An 18,000-nucleotide genomic window follows, 5' to 3' on the forward strand; every position below is an offset into this window, starting at 1 on the left:
TCACATAATATGCTTTATAATACTTATATTTGTTAATGAGTATAACAGAGGAATCTGTCAAAATTAGTTATGCATTGATGTAAAATTCAAGTGTAGAATACGTGTGAATTGTGTAGCTTGGTTAAATTATGAATTGACATTCACCATCTGCCATCCTAACTCTTATGCGAAACAGAAGAGATTTGGTAGATCCATACTTTTAGACAAGATTATGCTATGTTTTTCTGCTTATCAAGTACATTACAATTACCTTCTAATAAAAATCTTTGAGCAGGGTACAGAGCAGAGAACAAACTTCAGCTACCAAAGGAAATATGGTAAGTAGTTACTTGTACTTCTTCTCTTGGGCAAGGTCCATGAATTTAAGGACTTTCTCTTATTAATAAACAGAATTAACAGTCTGGAAATGGAATAGAGAAAAATGTTATCTTTCCTTTTCACTTACCTTTGCCAGTTGTTCATGAATTTCTAATAAGCTTGGTCTGTTGAGCTTATTCCCACTGACGCTGCCAGTGTTTCTATAATAATCAATTTTGGGAACTGGGTCCATTGTGTTATGGCCAAAAGTTTGTAGATAGTACATTTTACTGTGAGTATCATAGGGATGTAAGCTAGCTTCTGTTTTCTCCCCATTTTGACAGAAATTGTCATATAATTCTCTTTTTCCTGGTCTGTAACTGATTCTTAGTCTGTTATGTGTTTCATCGGTAAAAGATGTTTCTTCATAATGTGGTGGGTCAGAGCCCACATCCTCTTGGGTTGTTTCATTGTTGTCATGGTCTTCATTAATTATGTTAACTTGAAACCGATTTGCATTTGGATCCAAGAATACATTTGGTGCATTGTTCATTGACATCTTCAGGGATGCTACAGACTTAGGTCACTGATCCGTGTACTCTTCTGTGGCTGCAGCCACTCAGTTGCAGATACAGCAAAGGTTTTAGTGCTGTTGCATATCAGATCTTTGCTTCTCAAAGAATCAAGGGCTGAAAATTTTCTCTTGAATCTCTAAGCAGTTTTCCTGATGTTGGTTGCCAGTTTTCTGCTATAAAAGATATAAATAAACTATTTCTATTATCTTGCATGGTTAGATAAGTTTTCTACCACAAGCTCTACCCTCTCCCCTGCCTCACCAAGTGTCCATGAGACTATCATCCTAGGACATAAAAATTTGAGTAAAAACATAGTTAAAGCAAAGACAGAGCTTGTGGAGATATTCCATCTGTGATGGATGCACTTTACCTTCTAACCAAACCAGCAGTATTTCGGTACAAGCTCCAGAGGAGGAAAAGGTCTGGGCTGTAAAGGGACCAAGAACTCCTCTAGTTTCAGTATGTTTTATGAAAACCCACAAAAGAGCAGGGTGACATGGTGAGCATCCATGTACACAAGCTTGGAACATGATTATGCAATTAACACATGGACAGCATGGGGCTCACTCCTCTGTAGCCTGCTCCCCCAGTCTCTTCCAGGAGTTGCACCCTGTATGGGGTAGATGTTAAATTTGTTTGAGGTACAGGATTTGCATTTGTCCTTGTTGAATGTCATGAGATTCCTGCTGGCTCATTCCTCTGGCCTGTCTAGTTCCCTCTGAGTGGCAGCCCGTAGAGAGGTGAGCACACAGATGTGTACTCTGCTTCTCACCTCCTCTTTCCCACATAGATCTCCTCAAAGAAAACAAACAAGCAAAAAAACACTCCAAGAGAGGAGGGTTACTTATATTTAAGGTCTTTAGGTATTAAGTACCTTTGCAGCAATTTGAAGTAAGGCTTAGAAAGCCCTGAAATGAGCTATTGAAATGATGGCAATTGTGTGTCTGGAAACATATTTCTAAGGAGATTAGGGAGTGTGGTTGTATAGACCTGTATAATTCAGTAGGCTCCCGGTTTGTTCAAAGGCACTAAACCTGAGCATGCTTAGACATTGAAACTCTGTAAGCATTTGTAAAAGCAGAAAGTTTTAGAAACAGAACATATCTTATAAACAAATATATGACTTGAAAATCTGGATAAATAAGCCCATTACAGATATTTTTAAAAGTTCCATATTTTCGCAAGAGGTTGGACTAGATGAACTCCTAAGATTTCTTCAATTTAAATTTATCAAAGATTTTGTGAAATGCATTTGGCCTTTTGGCACTGAAAGATAAAATGTGATATCAATATTTATAACTCAGCAATGTAAATTTTCTCCAAAATCACATATCCAAATTACAATTTGAACAGCTGATAATCAGATGTCCTCCATCTTTAGTATGAGACACAGCTAAAGCATATTTTCTTATTTCTTCTATCAGCTATAGGTAATCTGCTGTCACCTCTCTGCTAAGACACCATTTTGTCACCCCCCATATTTATGTTCGTTTTCCTGCCTAATGTTGTGTAAGCCTCACAGCAACATATTACATTTTTTTAGTTTATTTTACTTCTACTGGCTTTGTATTATTATTATTATTATTATTATTATTATCATCATCATCTTCATCATCATTATCATTATCCTTATTGTTATTACTGCTACTACTACTACACATTTATGATCATAGTATTCTCCTTCCTTCAGCCTGTTAAAGTTGTAAGGAAGTGTTTCATCTTCAGGCATGAAGGAGCAAAACCAAATCTGTCATTGAGGTCAGTGAAACTGTGTTTGTTTCCATCTCCATGGCTGAATGAAATCCTCATTCTTTGATGACAATGAAACTTTTGCTACCAAGTAAAATGATTCTGTCATTTCACTGTCTTATTTTCATATTAGTGTTTTGCTAGGAAAAGTAAAGGCTCTTACCTTTCTGCTGTTCTTGAAAATAATAGTTTGGTTTTCACAACGTATTTCCAGAGATCTCTGAACTGTTATTTGCTATTAACTTTGTGCGTAGTTTCCTAGCATTATGCATAAATCATCAAGTTTACCTTATTCAGGTAATTTAACTTACCATTCAGTCCTGTGTTTTTAGGGAAGGACAATCTGCCTCTTTTATACAGACATATAGTGTGACCCTCTCTTTGAGGCATTACAGACTCTGCCTTATTGGCCAGATTTTTCTCCTATTTAATATACTGAATAAGCCGTCCAATCCTGTTCTTTCAAAACATTTCTAGATGGTGATTTAGAAAGGCATTCTAGCTTGTTAACTTTTAACCAGCAAATGTACCTATCCATTACAATTACTGGGTTTATGGCATTGCGAAATTTCTAAGGGGCCTGAAAATACTTTTGTTATCTCCATTTCCCTCCCAGCTATGCCTGATTCTGCACAGATCATATTCTCTCTATCTCTCAGTTCTGCATATATAGTCATGCAGATAAGAAGAGTTCAGGACAGGATCTGTGCAGTGCATTTTATGCAGAAGATTCAGTGAAGTCAGTGGGATCATTCTTTGGGGGGTCCTCTTGTCCTACATGTTGTTTTAAAGCATTTACTCCTGACCTATTTAGTTTTACTCTGTATATTTAAGAAGCCTTTGAAAAATTATGTTCTTTGTATTGTTTCTGGGGAGGCTGACTTCCTAGTCTCTTTGGAATGAAGAAAAAAGCAGGCAGGAAGTGATGAAGCTTTGTAATTAGAAGGGAATTAGATAATTGCTTCCAGCTATAGATTGGGTCAAGAACAAAAATAATAAGACAATATTGGGGTTCAGTTGGACATGTTTGCAGTGTTTGCTGTGTAGTTTAGAGATAAAAGAACTGTATTTAACCCAGATAACTTAAGTACCTTCAGCACTCTAACCTGACAGCCCAGAGCTCAGCTCAGATGTACATAAAAAAAATAACAGTGGATGATCCTATCCACCACTAACAGATCACATGAATCATTGTACTGATATCTACCTTGAATTTTATGGCTAAATTAACTAGGATAAATGCAATATATTGAATCTCTGAGGGTCTGGAATTTTTTCTTATGTATAATCTGAAGCAGCTGAAAGCCCTTATATTCACAAAATTGTTTATGTTTTATAATTTAAATGGACCAGTGTAGATTAATATTGGTTGTTCCTCTCTTGTATTTTTCAGACAAGAGATTCATGTCCTTTGCTGTACAATCGAGTATTTTATGTTCCAAATGGCACCTGAGGTCTGCTGTTCCAATGTCTGTGTCTGCCTAGTATATAGGGCAAACGGAGTAACACATATTTTCCAGAATACATGAAAAAGAAAACAACTGCTGTAACTGATCTCCTTGTCTTAGCTCCTCATTACAAACAGATCTGTTTAGCAAAAGTGACAGTGCCTAAAATTCTTATGCCAGCCTTCTTAAAAACGGAATTGAATTTCTGTCAAGTACTGTCACACTTGCTAAACAGCTGTGTGTATGAGGGTGACCTTGAATATCCAGATTTGAGTCTCTGCTTTCGCTCTTTCACTTCTGCTTTGATAGGATCTTCCATGACCAGTTCATCAGTGATAGTCCAGATCATACACTGTGCACAACTGCAGGAGCACTAACAGAACCAGCTGTGGAGAGTGCTGGAGAGTAGAGCTCTGGGCCCCATTCCTCCTTGGAGGCTGGGTAAAAATGGGTAAGCAGCATGATTGTGTCTGTTTTGGCCTTGACAGGCTGGTGTAATTACTGCTGGGAGCTGTTAACCAGTTTAAGTTCCACTTTAAAGTGAATCATCTTCTGTAACCAAGTGGAATAAAAACATGGACACACACCTCCTGCAGACACCTCCTCTAAGCCATAGCCATTTGTCGTCCTCCACTTTTGTATCCTCAGTGTACAAGGACAGACACTGAGTTTCAGAAAATTGTGTTGGATGAGGAGGGCAGGGGGCTACCAGATAAATATTCGGCATTCATGAACCTGTCTTTTTCTTCAGCCTGTCATGAGACATGGTAGCCATGAGATCCTCCTCTGAAGTGCCAGGTATCATCTGATCCTTAAAATACTGGCCATGGTAGCTTTCTAGTGGTTTTTTGTGTGTTTGTTTTCTGTTAGCCATTTCTTATCTACCATTCCACTGTTCATCAAATGAAAGCAACTTGAAGTACCTTTTGAGTTTGCAACAAATATTTATTTAACAAAATGGATGCCACCAACATATCTCCAAAAGGCAGGTATGTATAACAAATGTAACAACAGTTGGTTTCCAAAATGAAATCAACATCAAGTTTAAGGCAGGATATTCTGTGAGTTTTCATGCAAGAGCATATTCAAATGTTCCTTTATCCAACCCCTCAACTTCATCTTCCCACGTGGAAGAAGGCATACTGCTGTAGGGGTCTAGCAAGATTTTGAAGCATCTGATAATTAGAAGTCCCAAGAAAACACACAAAATCCCCACAAAGGCAAAGCCAGTTTTTTGTTCTAAGGTCAGGGGGAAGGCAGACATTTCGTTGACACTCATGCTGGCTGAAGTGTTGCTGCAGTAATTACTGCTCATCATTGGGCATCACATCTTGGTGGCTCTGTGGGAGTTTCACCTCTATTGCTTCTTTGCCTGCATAGAAACGTCAAATCAGTGTGGTTAGCTCTAAATGGGGTGCATATATCTGAGCTCTAGCATATGAACATTTGAAAATTAAAACCAGCTTCGATTTTAGAAGCGTTCTGTTGTTTTTTCACGTTTAAATTAACATGATAAAATTGCAACTATTAGCCTCTACACACCATTTACTTATTGGCCTCTTTTTTGAGACAGCAGATTCACAATTTTCTGGCTTTCTGTCTCCTCAAAACAGAGATTTCAATCTACAGATTGTGATTTGGCAATATTCTCTAAGGTCTCCACATGCAGAAACCTGGTATGTTTCCTGAAATGGCTTTACATCTCTGTGCTTAAACTAGTTAAGTTTGCATTGACTTCAAAGGCAATTTCAACTAAATAATGTGGATATTACTCATTTGCTTCAGCTCAGAGTCTACATAAATAGATCCAACTATAATCCAAAATAAAAGACTGTGTGTGCAATTTTAGTGAAGTCTTGGGCTCCAGTTTCAGAAAAAAATGCCATGTGTATTTTGAGACTGTAAGAAAGTGAGCAGATTGCTAAAATTACCCCTTCACCTTTCTCTACACGTCTACTCTTGTGTATGAGCAAAGATTGTGGAAGGTGGAAGAAGAGATAACAGAATTAAATTCCCTTCTCCTTAATCTTGCTCTCATTTGTTTCTTCTCCTTTGTCTTCCCCATACATGCCCTGCCATTTTTAGAGGCACACTAAACAGGAGATCTGCCCGTGCTCTCGCGTTGCTCATGGGACTGACCCTGATGTGTGTCCTAGGGAAGCAGGATGCTCAAGCAACTCCACCAGGAGAGCTCTGCATGTTTCCAGAAAGGAGAAACTTCTTATATTTGTCTTTTTAAGGAGATCTTACCTATAGATTTTTGTTCGGGGTGGGGATAATTTGCTTTATTTTAGGTTTTCCTTCAGATATTGGAATCACATCTTTCTTTTGTATCTATAGACAGTGGGAGAATTGGAAGGCTGGGACATCAAAAGTGCCAAAGGACAAAGATACTTTTTTCTAAGGTTAGAACTTGAGGTTTTCTGGCTCTTGCTAACACCTATTTAACGAATGTGCCTCAGGGGAAACTCTTTTTGTTAACAATTCAACCTCTTTTTCCCCAGGGAATTGCCAGTATCCATTTATTTCTTGGCAGATTAATTAGGCCACTCAGAGATTTGTGCTACCATAGCTACACTGCTTCAGGTACCTGCACAGCTAAGCCAGGTTAAAGAGAGTTCCAGTATCTCTGCTCTGTACTGCAGCCATGGCTGAGAGGGGCCATACTCTGAGTCAGCCTACAAGCAAAAACAGCAGAAAAAGTAAAAATAACTTCTGGTATTCCTGAGCAGTCACAAATGGACAGAACTTTTATCTTGTTTGGTATGTCCTTTCTTTCTTCAAAGTTTGTGGGGTTTTTGACTATTATCCTAAAGAACAAAAATTTTAGAACAAAGATCAAAAGGGCAAAACACAAGTATTTCCCTTTTTTGCAATAAACCTCAGTATAGCAATATTAAATGATGGTTCCTGTTAGTCTTTACACATTTTCCAGAGCATAACAAGTGCTGGTCTGTTTATTCTATAGACCTGTATATGAGATCCTTCCTTGTTTTGAATTATGTTCTGCTCTTTGGGTCATGCTGTTGTAATTCCTGTTAAGCTGGAAGAAAGATCCAGATACAGCCTATAGGAATTAGAAATAATGTCAACAACAAGCAAGATTTATTTTCTGAAAATACATCATAGGTAAAGCCCACCTGCTATAAGGATTTTCATTGGGCATACCTCCAATTTTTCTATTAAGTTTGACCTTCTGCAGGAAAAAAAAATTACAGAAAGTTCAATATCACAAATTTATGTTAGAAGTCAGTTGATTTGAGCAAGATCCAGTCAAGGAAAAATACGTACTTTCCAAAAGTCCTAGAGTACTGGGTTATAAAAATTATAAACAAGGCTTATACAGGAAAATGATACATAATCACTACATAGAAAAGCCAGACCTAAAAAACCCAGTTTCCCTCTTGAAAGACATTGAGAAGAATGTTATGGGTAGGCTGGCCATGGAGAACCCTGAATTTGAATTTGAGCTGAGTCCAGACAAATATGTTTACATTTGACATAACATTTCTTTACCACAGAGAGTAATTTTCCAAGAATATGACTTCCAGTCTTACTAATTTTGCAGCTTATACACTGGAATTAGATGGGATTTGTTTGTACATTATGTGCTTGTCAGGAGACATTATGGGACAAATGTCTGTGCAAAGCTTGATTGATGCTGAAACGTGGAGAAAGTGACATCTTAGTCTTATTTAACAAAAGTTTGCATGATAAAGCTGCATGAGAAAACTGTGTATTTTGCCTGGGGGAGATTGGTTCTAATGTGCAGATTTGTGTTCTTCTGCTCCTTGTCCTGAATTTCAGAAATTGTAATTGAAGCCTTAAAGTTCACAGGAAATTTTGTTCTAATTATGTATCCCCAAACCCATGACACCTTGAATGCCTTTTATTGCTTTCACATTTCAGTGCTGCACACAGGTTAGATGTCCTCTCCCAGTCAGTCAGATACCTTTTCATTTGCTGCAGTGTATCTGTCAAAGTCCTGAGTCAGAAGACTGTGAATGCTAACTAACCTGGCCAGGATCCCAAAATCCTCAAAGACAGCCTTTAGGACAGCATCATGGAGACAAGCATTGTATGATTTATACTCTGCAGAGCCATTTTGTGGGGGCTGGCCCCAGACAGAGCTCAATCTTTTTTCTACAGGTCAGGATTCTTCTCCTCCTTTGATTTGTTACTCATATAAACACTGGCAAAAAGAAAGGCTCCTTAACATCCCACTGTGAAATAAAAGGCCACTGGAAGTCCTTCTGAGGCCAGAAGAAACAGAGTCCTAAAGAAAACAGGAATGAGGAAAATGGCTTCATACTGAGCTAAATAAAACAGATATGAGCTGGGTGTGCTGGCTGTACCTATGGGAGGATGAAGGGGAACACCATGGGTACTAGGTATTGTGAGGCTGCTGGAAGGAAGATGTCAAAATTCTTATTCTAGAACCACCAGCCCAACACTGTCAGTGTTTGGTGTGGATTGAAGATCCCAGACCCAGCTGTTTGGTGGTTTGGGGTGACAGGGTGTAATTTTTTTCAGACTTAGCCTTTACTCTTAGGTTTACAGAGAGACTTAAGAACATCAAGAAAGTAACCAGGATGATCTTCCTGGTGTTCTTGGCTTCAGTCCTTCTCTCACAGAGCCCACTACAGGATTTTTTTCTAATGGCTCAGTACTTAGGGAATTACTATTTTTACACGATCTCAAACTGGGAGCATTCATCCTCTTGGCATAACTAAGTCTCAGGTGCCTAAAAACTCACTTCCAAAATGACAGTTTGTAACAAAATTGACCACATCAGTGGCCATCTGTTCTCTTCTTGGATGTCTACAGCCCAGCTGCTGGTTCTTGGACGTGGTCATTCTGAAAGTACTTTGAATAGCTTCAGTCCTGAGTAACAGCAAACCTAACTTGGAAAGGGACATATAAACAGGCATTCTCTGGGAGCTTTAAAAGCTCATTTGCCTTTAACTATCTGTTCAGGGAAACAAAACTGTGTTCCAGAAATGCTATTACAGAAATTGGTCATAGAAACTGGTAAGATGAAAAGATTAACAATCTATAAAATAGACTAGAAATAGAAATCAGCATGAATATGGAATTCTCTGAAGAGTCTCAGCTACCTGAGTTAACAACACATGGCCAGAAACGCTGCAAAAGGAGCACCATGACCACACAGCTGACCTGTCATACTCATGTGCTCACTGCATGCCTGTATTCTCTAAATTGCTTCAGGGTATAGGTCCTAAGACATTCAGGGAGGTGAAGGCAGGAAGGCCAGGACATAGATGCTCAGCAAATGAAGGCACGGCTCACAGCTCTGCAAAGAGAGCCCCACACAGTATTTTTGCAGCATGGTAACTCAGGGTGCAAGCAACACTTTTCCACATAAACAGCATTCCCATGCAAAGAAGCAGCAGCCGAACAGTGACACTTCCAGCCTTCCAACAAGGAATGAATTGCAAAAATAAGATTTTATCTGTAGCAAATAGATGAGCCTGGAGTCTTCATTGGATGAGAGCTTCTGTGTTGTGAATTCATATACGTAGTCTAGATTTAGATAATATAGAGATGCAGGAAAATAAAACGTTCACTAGCATCATTCTTAACTTGGGAATGTGGAAAAGTGTTGCCTGCTTCCCAGGGGATGGAGGCTGAGAGAGACCGAGCACCTACAAAGCAATTGTTGCTGTAGGATGGCGCGCCCAGCCTTCGCTTCCACCGGTCCCGTTACCCCGGAGAAGGCAGATTTCGGCGCTTACCCTGCCCTGCTCCCCCCGCCGCCCGGTGCCTCCCTCCGTGTCTCCGTGCCCCCGCCGGGAGCGCGGCCGGGCCGGGCCGGGCCGGGCGGCGCCGCAAGGTCAGCCCCGCGCCCCGCCCGCCGGCCCCGCCGCGCCGCCCGCGCTACGAACCCTTGTCCTCCGCGCCCGCGCTGCCCATGGTTGCGGAGCGCGGAGCTCGCCGCGCCTCCGGCCCGCCTCGCCAGCTGTCGACAGCCCAGCTTGGAGTCCCGACGGCTCGGGGCACGGGGTGGTCCCGGGCCCCTCCGGGCTCCCCTCGCCGCCCGGCGATGCGATCCCGCCGAGAGATCCTCAAACTGCTCTAATTAAAAAATTAAACGCGGCCGCTGCTGCTACCGCCTCCTCCTCCACCTCTTCGCCCGCCCCTTTCCATCGCTATTCAGCCGCGCTCCTCTCCAGCCCCGCTTTGCACGGATTAAACCTAGGAGCGTGGAAACTTCCTGCAAAACACTACGTGCGGTGCATCGGTAAGGGCCGGGCCGGGGCCGCTGCGGAGCGGGGCGGGAGCAGCCCTCCCTCCTCCGCTCCGCTCCCGCCGCCCAGGCCGGGTACCAGGGCCTCGAAGGCCGGGTGGTCTCTACAGTGATGGAGGACGGGGCTGCGGTACCCGCAGGAGGAGCTGCGGTACCCGCAGGAGGGGCTGCGTCCCTCCCGGGTCCCGGTACCGGCCGAGAGGCGCAGCCCCGCCGCCGAGCGGGACCTGTGGAGCCGCGCTGGGTGCGGCGGGGCCGCTGCTCGCCGTGAAACAGCGGGAAGGCTTTCTTTAACTCTCTGATCTGAGTGGGGCGTGCTGAGCCCAAAGCCTCTTAGGCTGTGCCCGCAGTATGGCCTCGAGTCCCGCCAGCAGCTCTAATAGTAATAACGATTAAAGCATAGACCTCGCTTTATATCCGTCCATTAGCTGTATTTAGCTGATGCTGGTTGTATATTAGAGAGGTTTATATTTGCCACAACAGCAGGTGTTTAAGTTGGATTATGAAAGAAGATTCATTTTCCCAAAGCTGGATCCGTATATATTGCATTAATAAATCCAAATTTGTTTCAGATGATAGTGATTCCATATTTGTAAATCATCCGGGTGAATACACCCCTGCAGGGATGCACGTGGGTCAGTGGAACAGGACTGTATCACACTGTCATGCATCATGAGACTTCTGAGACTGCTGTAGACCTACTAACAGAATTTGTTCTGTAGAAAATAATTTAAAAACTACTCGTGTTTCTTGCTACATGCAATAACACTATGATAAGTTAAACCTTCTTGAAATGATCTGGGGAAAGAAAGGGTTTTGCCTTGCCTGCCATTTTAATGCCCAATTCCTCTGCTGTGACTGCAGTGAACTTCTCAGCACTGGGTAGAGTCAAAATACGGCTTTCTCTTGCTGTATTTAGAACTAAAAAATACAAAATACAGCTTGCTCTTTTGTATTTAGAACTAATGGTTAAACTGATGGTTTACTAGGTACTTGCTAATGGTTACTGGTTTGATTTTCTAATCCTGCAGCATTAGTCATATGATAAACCATGTCTGTAAGTCAAGCTAATTTTTGAGGTGCGTCTCATATTTAAAGATCCATGAAGACTTTTTAAATAGATAGTTTAAAATAGTATAAGATTGTGCTTTCAGAATATACATACATATATATATATATATATACATAGAGCCCCTGCTGTTCCTGAGGAGCTCTAGTTTTCTTTTTTAGCCCTGAACCTGATTTACTTGGGAGCCCCATGAAGGTCTCTCACTAGATGGAAAGCTGCAGTTTGAAATTTCAGGAGGAGCAAATAAAAAGCCTCAGAATTTCAGAGTGCCTTCTCAAACTAGCATAATTGTTAAGGGAGAGTGACAGAAATCCAGGGATCCCTAATAATTGCTGAGCATTGCCATACTTGGAGAACCTTATTGGAAATAGGACTTTGTAGGAGCCAGGACCACTCTGACTGCTGTGGCTGGGAGTGAGGGACAGCACTGAGAAGAATATTCTGAGTGGGTACATCTTGCCTCTTCTGCCAGAATTTAGGAATGGATGCTGGGCCTTTCACTACCATTTCCTGGAAAAGGTTTACTTGTGGGATATTACTCCTTATAGATACATTATCCTTTTGTCTTGTTATTCTTACAGGACTGAACTTATAGATTCATTTTTTTTTAACACTGAAATAATAGTTTCTCTTGTACTCTGGCATGGCAGAAGTTGCTGAAATGGTGTGTTTATTTATAGGAATCTGACACTTCTGTTCTGTTCTGAAGACTTCTGATTTTATGTATTGAAAACCCACTTTTCTGGAATTTAAACTGGAAAATAAACTGGCAGCGAGCAATAGGGAATGACTCTCCTTCTTCAACTACCAGTTGTCAGCACAAATAGCACTATTTTTCTGTTCAAGATGGTATATTTTTAAATGGAAAAGGGATGGAATAACAATCTTTTCCTACAATTCATTTATTTTTCACTTGAAAATCACAAGTTTTGCTTTTGCATGGGAAAAGTGATTTCTTGGTAAGGCAAATGGAAGAGCAGTACATGTGAATCATGCTGGATATATGGACAAAGGGAACATTCACTACTCTTTGCTTTCAGTTTCTTTATCAAGATCCATCTTTGTGTTCAACTGACTGTTACTATGACTTTCATCTGACTTCAATCATATTTGCTGTTGATTTGATCCTTGTGTAGGGAGTGCTGTGTTTTCTCAAAGAAGAGCCCTTGATCAGAAATAGAGATTTTATAATCATCTAGTGATTTGTTACGTTGAGTTGGCAAATAATTTAAGCTTGGGAAAGACACTGAAAGACAAGTGGGTGCCAGTGAGTGAAAGGCAACATGGAAGTCTTAGAGGTATTAGAGGTATTAGCTGGTCAATACTTTTAATGGTTAAGGATCACTTGAGTGGTCTAGGTGTCAAGAAAATGTAACTGTTTTAAGGGATAACTAACTTCCTTGTAATTTGCTTTTCAGTTTGGCTTTAAACAGCTCTCTTTGTGGGTTCCTTTGCAAGCAAACAAACTCCCTTCAATTGCTAAAAGTTTTAAATGGGCTGAAGTGGGCAGAGTCAGTGAAGAATACTGTGTGCAGAAGAAATAGATCAAGTTGAAGCTCCCCTCCTAAGCAAATATAAGCAAGTTTTTTGAGGATGTGCAGAATCAGAAAGAAACAGTATATACAAGAGATAAAAGCAATAATAGAGGTGTACAGCAAAAGTGGGTGGATTATATATTAATTTATGTATTGATCACAGTTGCAACTTGGAATTATTTTATGTAATTTGATTAAAGGTATTTTCCATTTTTAAAATAATAAACATCTCTATTCTACCATGTTTTTTTTTACATAGTCTTAAAAGATCTGAATCTCTATTTGTGCTTGTTCAAAGGCTGTGCTTTTACTAGACACTGACTTCACCAGCAATATAGAGTCTACAGACATATGGGTCTGTAAGGCACTGCTTTGGTGACTGCTAGGAATGAGGCAGAAAAAACAAGTCCTACAATGCGGTCTCTCCATTTAAATGTCTGACGAGGCCCACTCTTCAAATAGGAAAAGTGTAGGGATTCAGAAACTGAAGAAGGTTGAAAATCACCCCCTTTAAGTCCAATTAGTTTACATGCTGGGGAAGGTGGAAGAGTGCATGAATACAGTGAATACCAACAGTGCCACCTTGTGTGGGGAGAGTCATCCAAGAGGAGGCAAATGGTCCCCGGTGCATCCCCAGCTCCTCCACTTTGGCACTGGGGTGAGCCCTAGCCAGCTAGGGCCAGGGCAGAGGGAAGGATGAGTTCCCTTAAGACCTGCAGGAGGGAGGTGTTTGCTGCCTCACTTGAAAGGCAGAGGTGGTGTGTATGTTAGAGGCACTCAGCTTGACAGTGGAAGGAAGACCAACAAAAGAGCAGGTTGCTCAGTTTTTTTATTTCATAATTCAGCAGCTAGAGTAATGTCTGGGGGAAGAGGGGATAATGTGAATTGTTTCCATATAGGAACAGTAAAAGTGCTACCAAGAGTCTGGTCTTATGCAGCCTTTTAGGGGTAAAAAATCGGTGATGAAGATTGAGGCTCAAGCTGTGGTCAATGGTTGTACGACACTGAAAAAAGTTTTAGGATACTCAGGGAGATGTAAGCCTTCCATGGTTCCATGGGGGACAAAGAAGTTAGGTCCCTGCAGATCAAGTAGAGCAAGTCTCCTGTGTGACTGATACCACCGATGGTATCAGTCATACAGATGTGTGACTGATATTGTTTCTCAGCCCAGAAAGATAATGCTTAAATGCAAAGAGAGCCTTTGGGGAAAATAGTATTTGCTTTACTATAGGTCCACTATAAGTATGCAAAAGAGGGTGGCAGTTGCAGAGTAGGGTTAATTTTATATTTTTAGCACAGAGTAAAGCAGTGTAGGTTGGGTGCAGCCTTAGGCGGTGCAGACCGATCTGGAAATACTTGTGTCTGTGCAAAAAGGAATCTTTAAATAAGGTATGAAAGTAGAAATATTTACAAAGCAAATATATTGCTAAAAGAAACCCTTCTCCTGCTGTACTTGGGGCTTCCTGGAGAAGGGAGAGGGTCTAAAAAATGCTAAGCACATTTAGGTACCACGGCAAACAAAAGAAGGAGAATTATGTGTGACATATCCACCATGCAGGCATCATATAGGTGAGAACTGAAGAGAATCATTTACAAAAAAAAAAAAAGTTAAATGGATTCAAAAGCTATGAGGCTCAAATTTCCTATTTTCTGAAGTTCCATACAAACTGACTTTCAGGAACATAGAATTTTTTCACAAGTTCCACCTGGCAAAAGTATTGATGAACTCCTTTTGATCATGACTTAACTAGAAACAAAATTTAAAAAAAAATAGATAAACAAAAGACAAATTAAAGTGGTCCTTTCCAAAAGGATGATGATACATATTTGTTCATTAGCATATTGGGAGCTATGCCTTGTCACTGAGGACTTGAGACTTGAATTTACTGGGGAGTTACTGTTTTGAAAAGAACCCTGATACTTAAAATACAATATTTTGCCTCAGTAACTACTTGTACAAGACACTTTTAATAATAGTTCCTTTACAGTTGCTTATATTTACATATATATATGCAAGAATATTCAATTATCCTCAACTCTGTGTGTAAATTATTGCTGTCAACTCTCTGCTTGCCAAGAACGTACAAGCATTATGCCATACACCCTACCTATAACTGTGAAACACTATTTACATTAGGGGATGACAAGAGGCATTTGTCAGGACAGAAGATCAAAAACACTTGTAACAGTGTTGGACTAAATGAAGGATCCCCCTTTAACAGGTACATTCCTCAGAAATCTTGTCTGTCTCATGTAAGAACATAAACAGAGGCAGAAGAGATGTTGGAAGCCCATATATCAGAAGAAAATTTTTAAATATTCCCAGGAGGGACCAGTAGTGTGTGACAAAGGAGACTATCTCAGCACAGGAAATGGCATGGATAGACAATGGTTTCCTTTTTTTCACTTAACTATGGTGAGTAGATTAAAAAAAAAAAAAAAATCAATCATTTTATACTCAAGAGTCTACCAAGGGAAAAACCTAAATATTTTTTAACACAGTTTTGTAGACCAAAGAAATTCTACTTTTTAATTCCAGTTCACCCCTGTCAGGTCCCTAACAGCTCTTTGTGGTGTTGCTCTCCCATTTTTATTACTGCTCTTTGGAGACAGAAATGCTGAGTGATTGTGTGTGGGACTTGTAGAAAAGCAGGCAAGACTTCCATAAAAATCCTGACACAAGCAACTGAGCTGAGCAGAACACTCTAAGTTGGAGTTGTGGTGTGAGGAAGACAGGGCAAAGCTACCGTAACTCCTCCAGGCTTTTAGCCAGACTACGCCTCAGTGCAGCCTTAATATAAAACACCTCTTCATCTTTGGATGTGTATGGATTGTGCAGTTCTGAGTATTTATTGCAAAATCCATTGTGTGACAGCAGAGTTTACTTATACAAAACCATGTACACTGCACTGTGGTGGGTTGATCCTGACTTGCCAAGTTGCTCTAGCACTCTTCAGCAGGATGGGATGGGAGAAAATAAGACGGAAAAAACACATGAATCAACATAAAGGCAGTTGAATAAAGCAAAGACTGTGTATGGAAGCCAAGGAAAACATATTTACTCTCTGTTTCCCATTAGCAGACAATGTCCAGCCACTTCCCAGGAAGCCGTTGCTTTGGAAGACCAATGTGGTAACAAATGCCCTCTCTCCCCACCCTTGCCTCTCCTTTTTCTTGTGCAGATGTCATACGGTATGGAATATCCCTTTGGACAGTTTGGGTCAGCTGATCTGGCTATGTCCTGTCCCAAGATCTTGCCCACCCTCAGCCCACTGGTGAGGGGAATGCTGGAGATATGGCTGTGATGCTGTCCCAGCAAACACCAATGCATTACCAACTCCTTTCCAGCTACCAGTACAAACCACAGCACTGAAGGCTGCTGTGGGGAAAATTAACTTCACCTCAGCCAGACCCATGGGCCCAAAAGGCATATAAACTTGGGGAGGTAGCAATTGAAACAGACAGTAGATTATTCAGAACAAGTAGGGAAATGGTGTGTAAGAAAGTCAGCAACACTTGTTATATCCACAGGCCCATCAGCACAGGAATTCAGTGTCAGCTGCTTGGTGCCATAACACTGCTTCAGAGAGTATAGGATTCCAACACTTGAGATGCTCTGTGCAAAGCACAATCAAACACAGGGTCTGGTAACCTGAACATGGGAATTACTCCCCTTCATCCTGCAGAAGTGAGAGCTGTAAAACGTAATGATAGCAATATCAAGCAAACATTAACTATTCCAGCAGTGATTATTATCGCAAATACCAAGATATTTATCTAATTATGGTTAATGTATAAACAGAATTACATCTCTTATGAGTCCTCTGGGCATGCCTTTCTGCCTTCATCTGGAATGGAGGTTGTTGGAGTGTTTTGTAGTAGCTTTGAGCGCTTTCTCCAAAATTTCACGTGTTACCAGCACCTGCTATGACAGTCATGAGCACAGACAAAAGAGATTTCCAGCAGCTCATAAGAAATTTGCCTGCAAAAGCCACATTAGTACAGGTCAGTGGGTCAGCAACCAGAAGCCACCAATCTAAATTCATTGAAGAGGACTGAATGGCTTTCCTTATATAATAGATATTTATATAATATTTGGTTACCCCTTTAAAAATGCTTTTGTAATTGTAGTTAGTAAAATTATTAAACTTTGTCCAAATGATAACTGATTTTCTCTTCTTTTAAAAATATTGCTTATTAGAGGGTGTCCAAAGGTGGCAACAAAGACGGTGGAGTGTCTGGAGGCCTTATGAGGAGTGACTGAGGTCAGTTGACAGCCTGGAGGAGACGGAGGGGAAACCTCATTGAGATCTTCAACATTGTCACAAGGGGAAGCAGAAGCTCAGCTACTGATTTCTTCTCCCTGGTGACCAGTGACAGGACTCAAGGAAATAACACTAAGTTGAGTCAGGAGAGATTTAGGTTAGATGAGGAGAAGGTTTTTCACCCAGAGGCTGGTTGAGCACTGGAACAACCTCCCTAGGGAAGTGGTCACATCACCAAGCTTGAGAAAGTTTCAGAAGTCTTTGGACAATACTCTTGAGCACATGGTGTGTCTCTTGAGGTGTTTTGTGCAGGGCCAGGAGTTGGACTGGATGATCCTGATGAGTCCCTTCCCACTCAGCCTATTCTATATTTGGTCTGAGCTGTCTGAGCACAGATTAAGAGTTGATTTTGTGTCCAAATCCTTCAGAATTCTGGAGCCTTCAGTTCATGATGAATGTGGGGATCTTCTTAATATTGAGGGGTACTGAAATGTTTGGAAAAAGGCCATACAAGATTTTTTTTCTTTATCGGAAATGGTGTGGCCAGCAGGACTAGAGCAGTGATCGTCCCCCTCTGCTCACACTGGTGAAGTTGCACAATGAATCCTGTGTTCAGTTTTGGGCTCTTTACAGCAAGAAGGACATTGAGGTGCAGAAGTGTGTCCAGAAAAGGGCAGTGCAGCTGATCAAGGGTCTGGAGCATAAGTCCTGTAAGGAGCATCCGAGGGAGTGTTCAGCCTGGAGAAAAGGAGGCTCAAGAGGGCCATTATCACTTTGTACAACTGCTTGAAAAG

The 18,000-nt window shown here is 41.0% G+C and overlaps 2 protein-coding genes across 5 annotated transcripts in view; both read right to left on the minus strand.

The window, feature by feature from the left end:
- The window catches only part of SLC12A1 (solute carrier family 12 member 1), a 47,400-nt gene extending 44,415 nt beyond the window's left edge, over positions 1-2,985 (minus strand). For 3 of the 4 annotated variants that reach the window (XM_014251031.2, XM_014251030.2, XM_088063371.1), the window contains exons 1-2: positions 2,785-2,926; positions 446-1,045 (exon numbers count right to left, since the gene is read on the minus strand). In XM_014251031.2, the coding sequence (XP_014106506.1) occupies positions 446-856 (411 nt within the window). In that variant the 5' untranslated portion in view covers positions 857-1,045; positions 2,785-2,926. The other variant, XM_088063370.1, reaches the window with a different exon arrangement.
- Positions 2,986-4,993: 2,008 nt separating this feature from the next.
- On the minus strand, positions 4,994-10,195 carry CTXN2 (cortexin 2). Its single transcript, XM_005521507.2, has 2 exons — positions 9,976-10,195; positions 4,994-5,441 (listed from the first exon to the last, which is right to left on the minus strand). Exon 2 carries the CDS (start codon positions 5,385-5,387, stop codon positions 5,139-5,141), a length of 249 nt encoding a protein of 82 aa, XP_005521564.1. The 5' UTR covers positions 5,388-5,441; positions 9,976-10,195; the 3' UTR covers positions 4,994-5,138.
- Positions 10,196-18,000: the final 7,805 nt, after the last annotated feature.

Source organism: Pseudopodoces humilis, chromosome 16, assembly GCF_049639895.1.
Source record: "Pseudopodoces humilis isolate 2021_Gansu_Grassland_sample_001 chromosome 16, ASM4963989v1, whole genome shotgun sequence".
NCBI lineage: Eukaryota > Metazoa > Chordata > Aves > Passeriformes > Paridae > Pseudopodoces > Pseudopodoces humilis.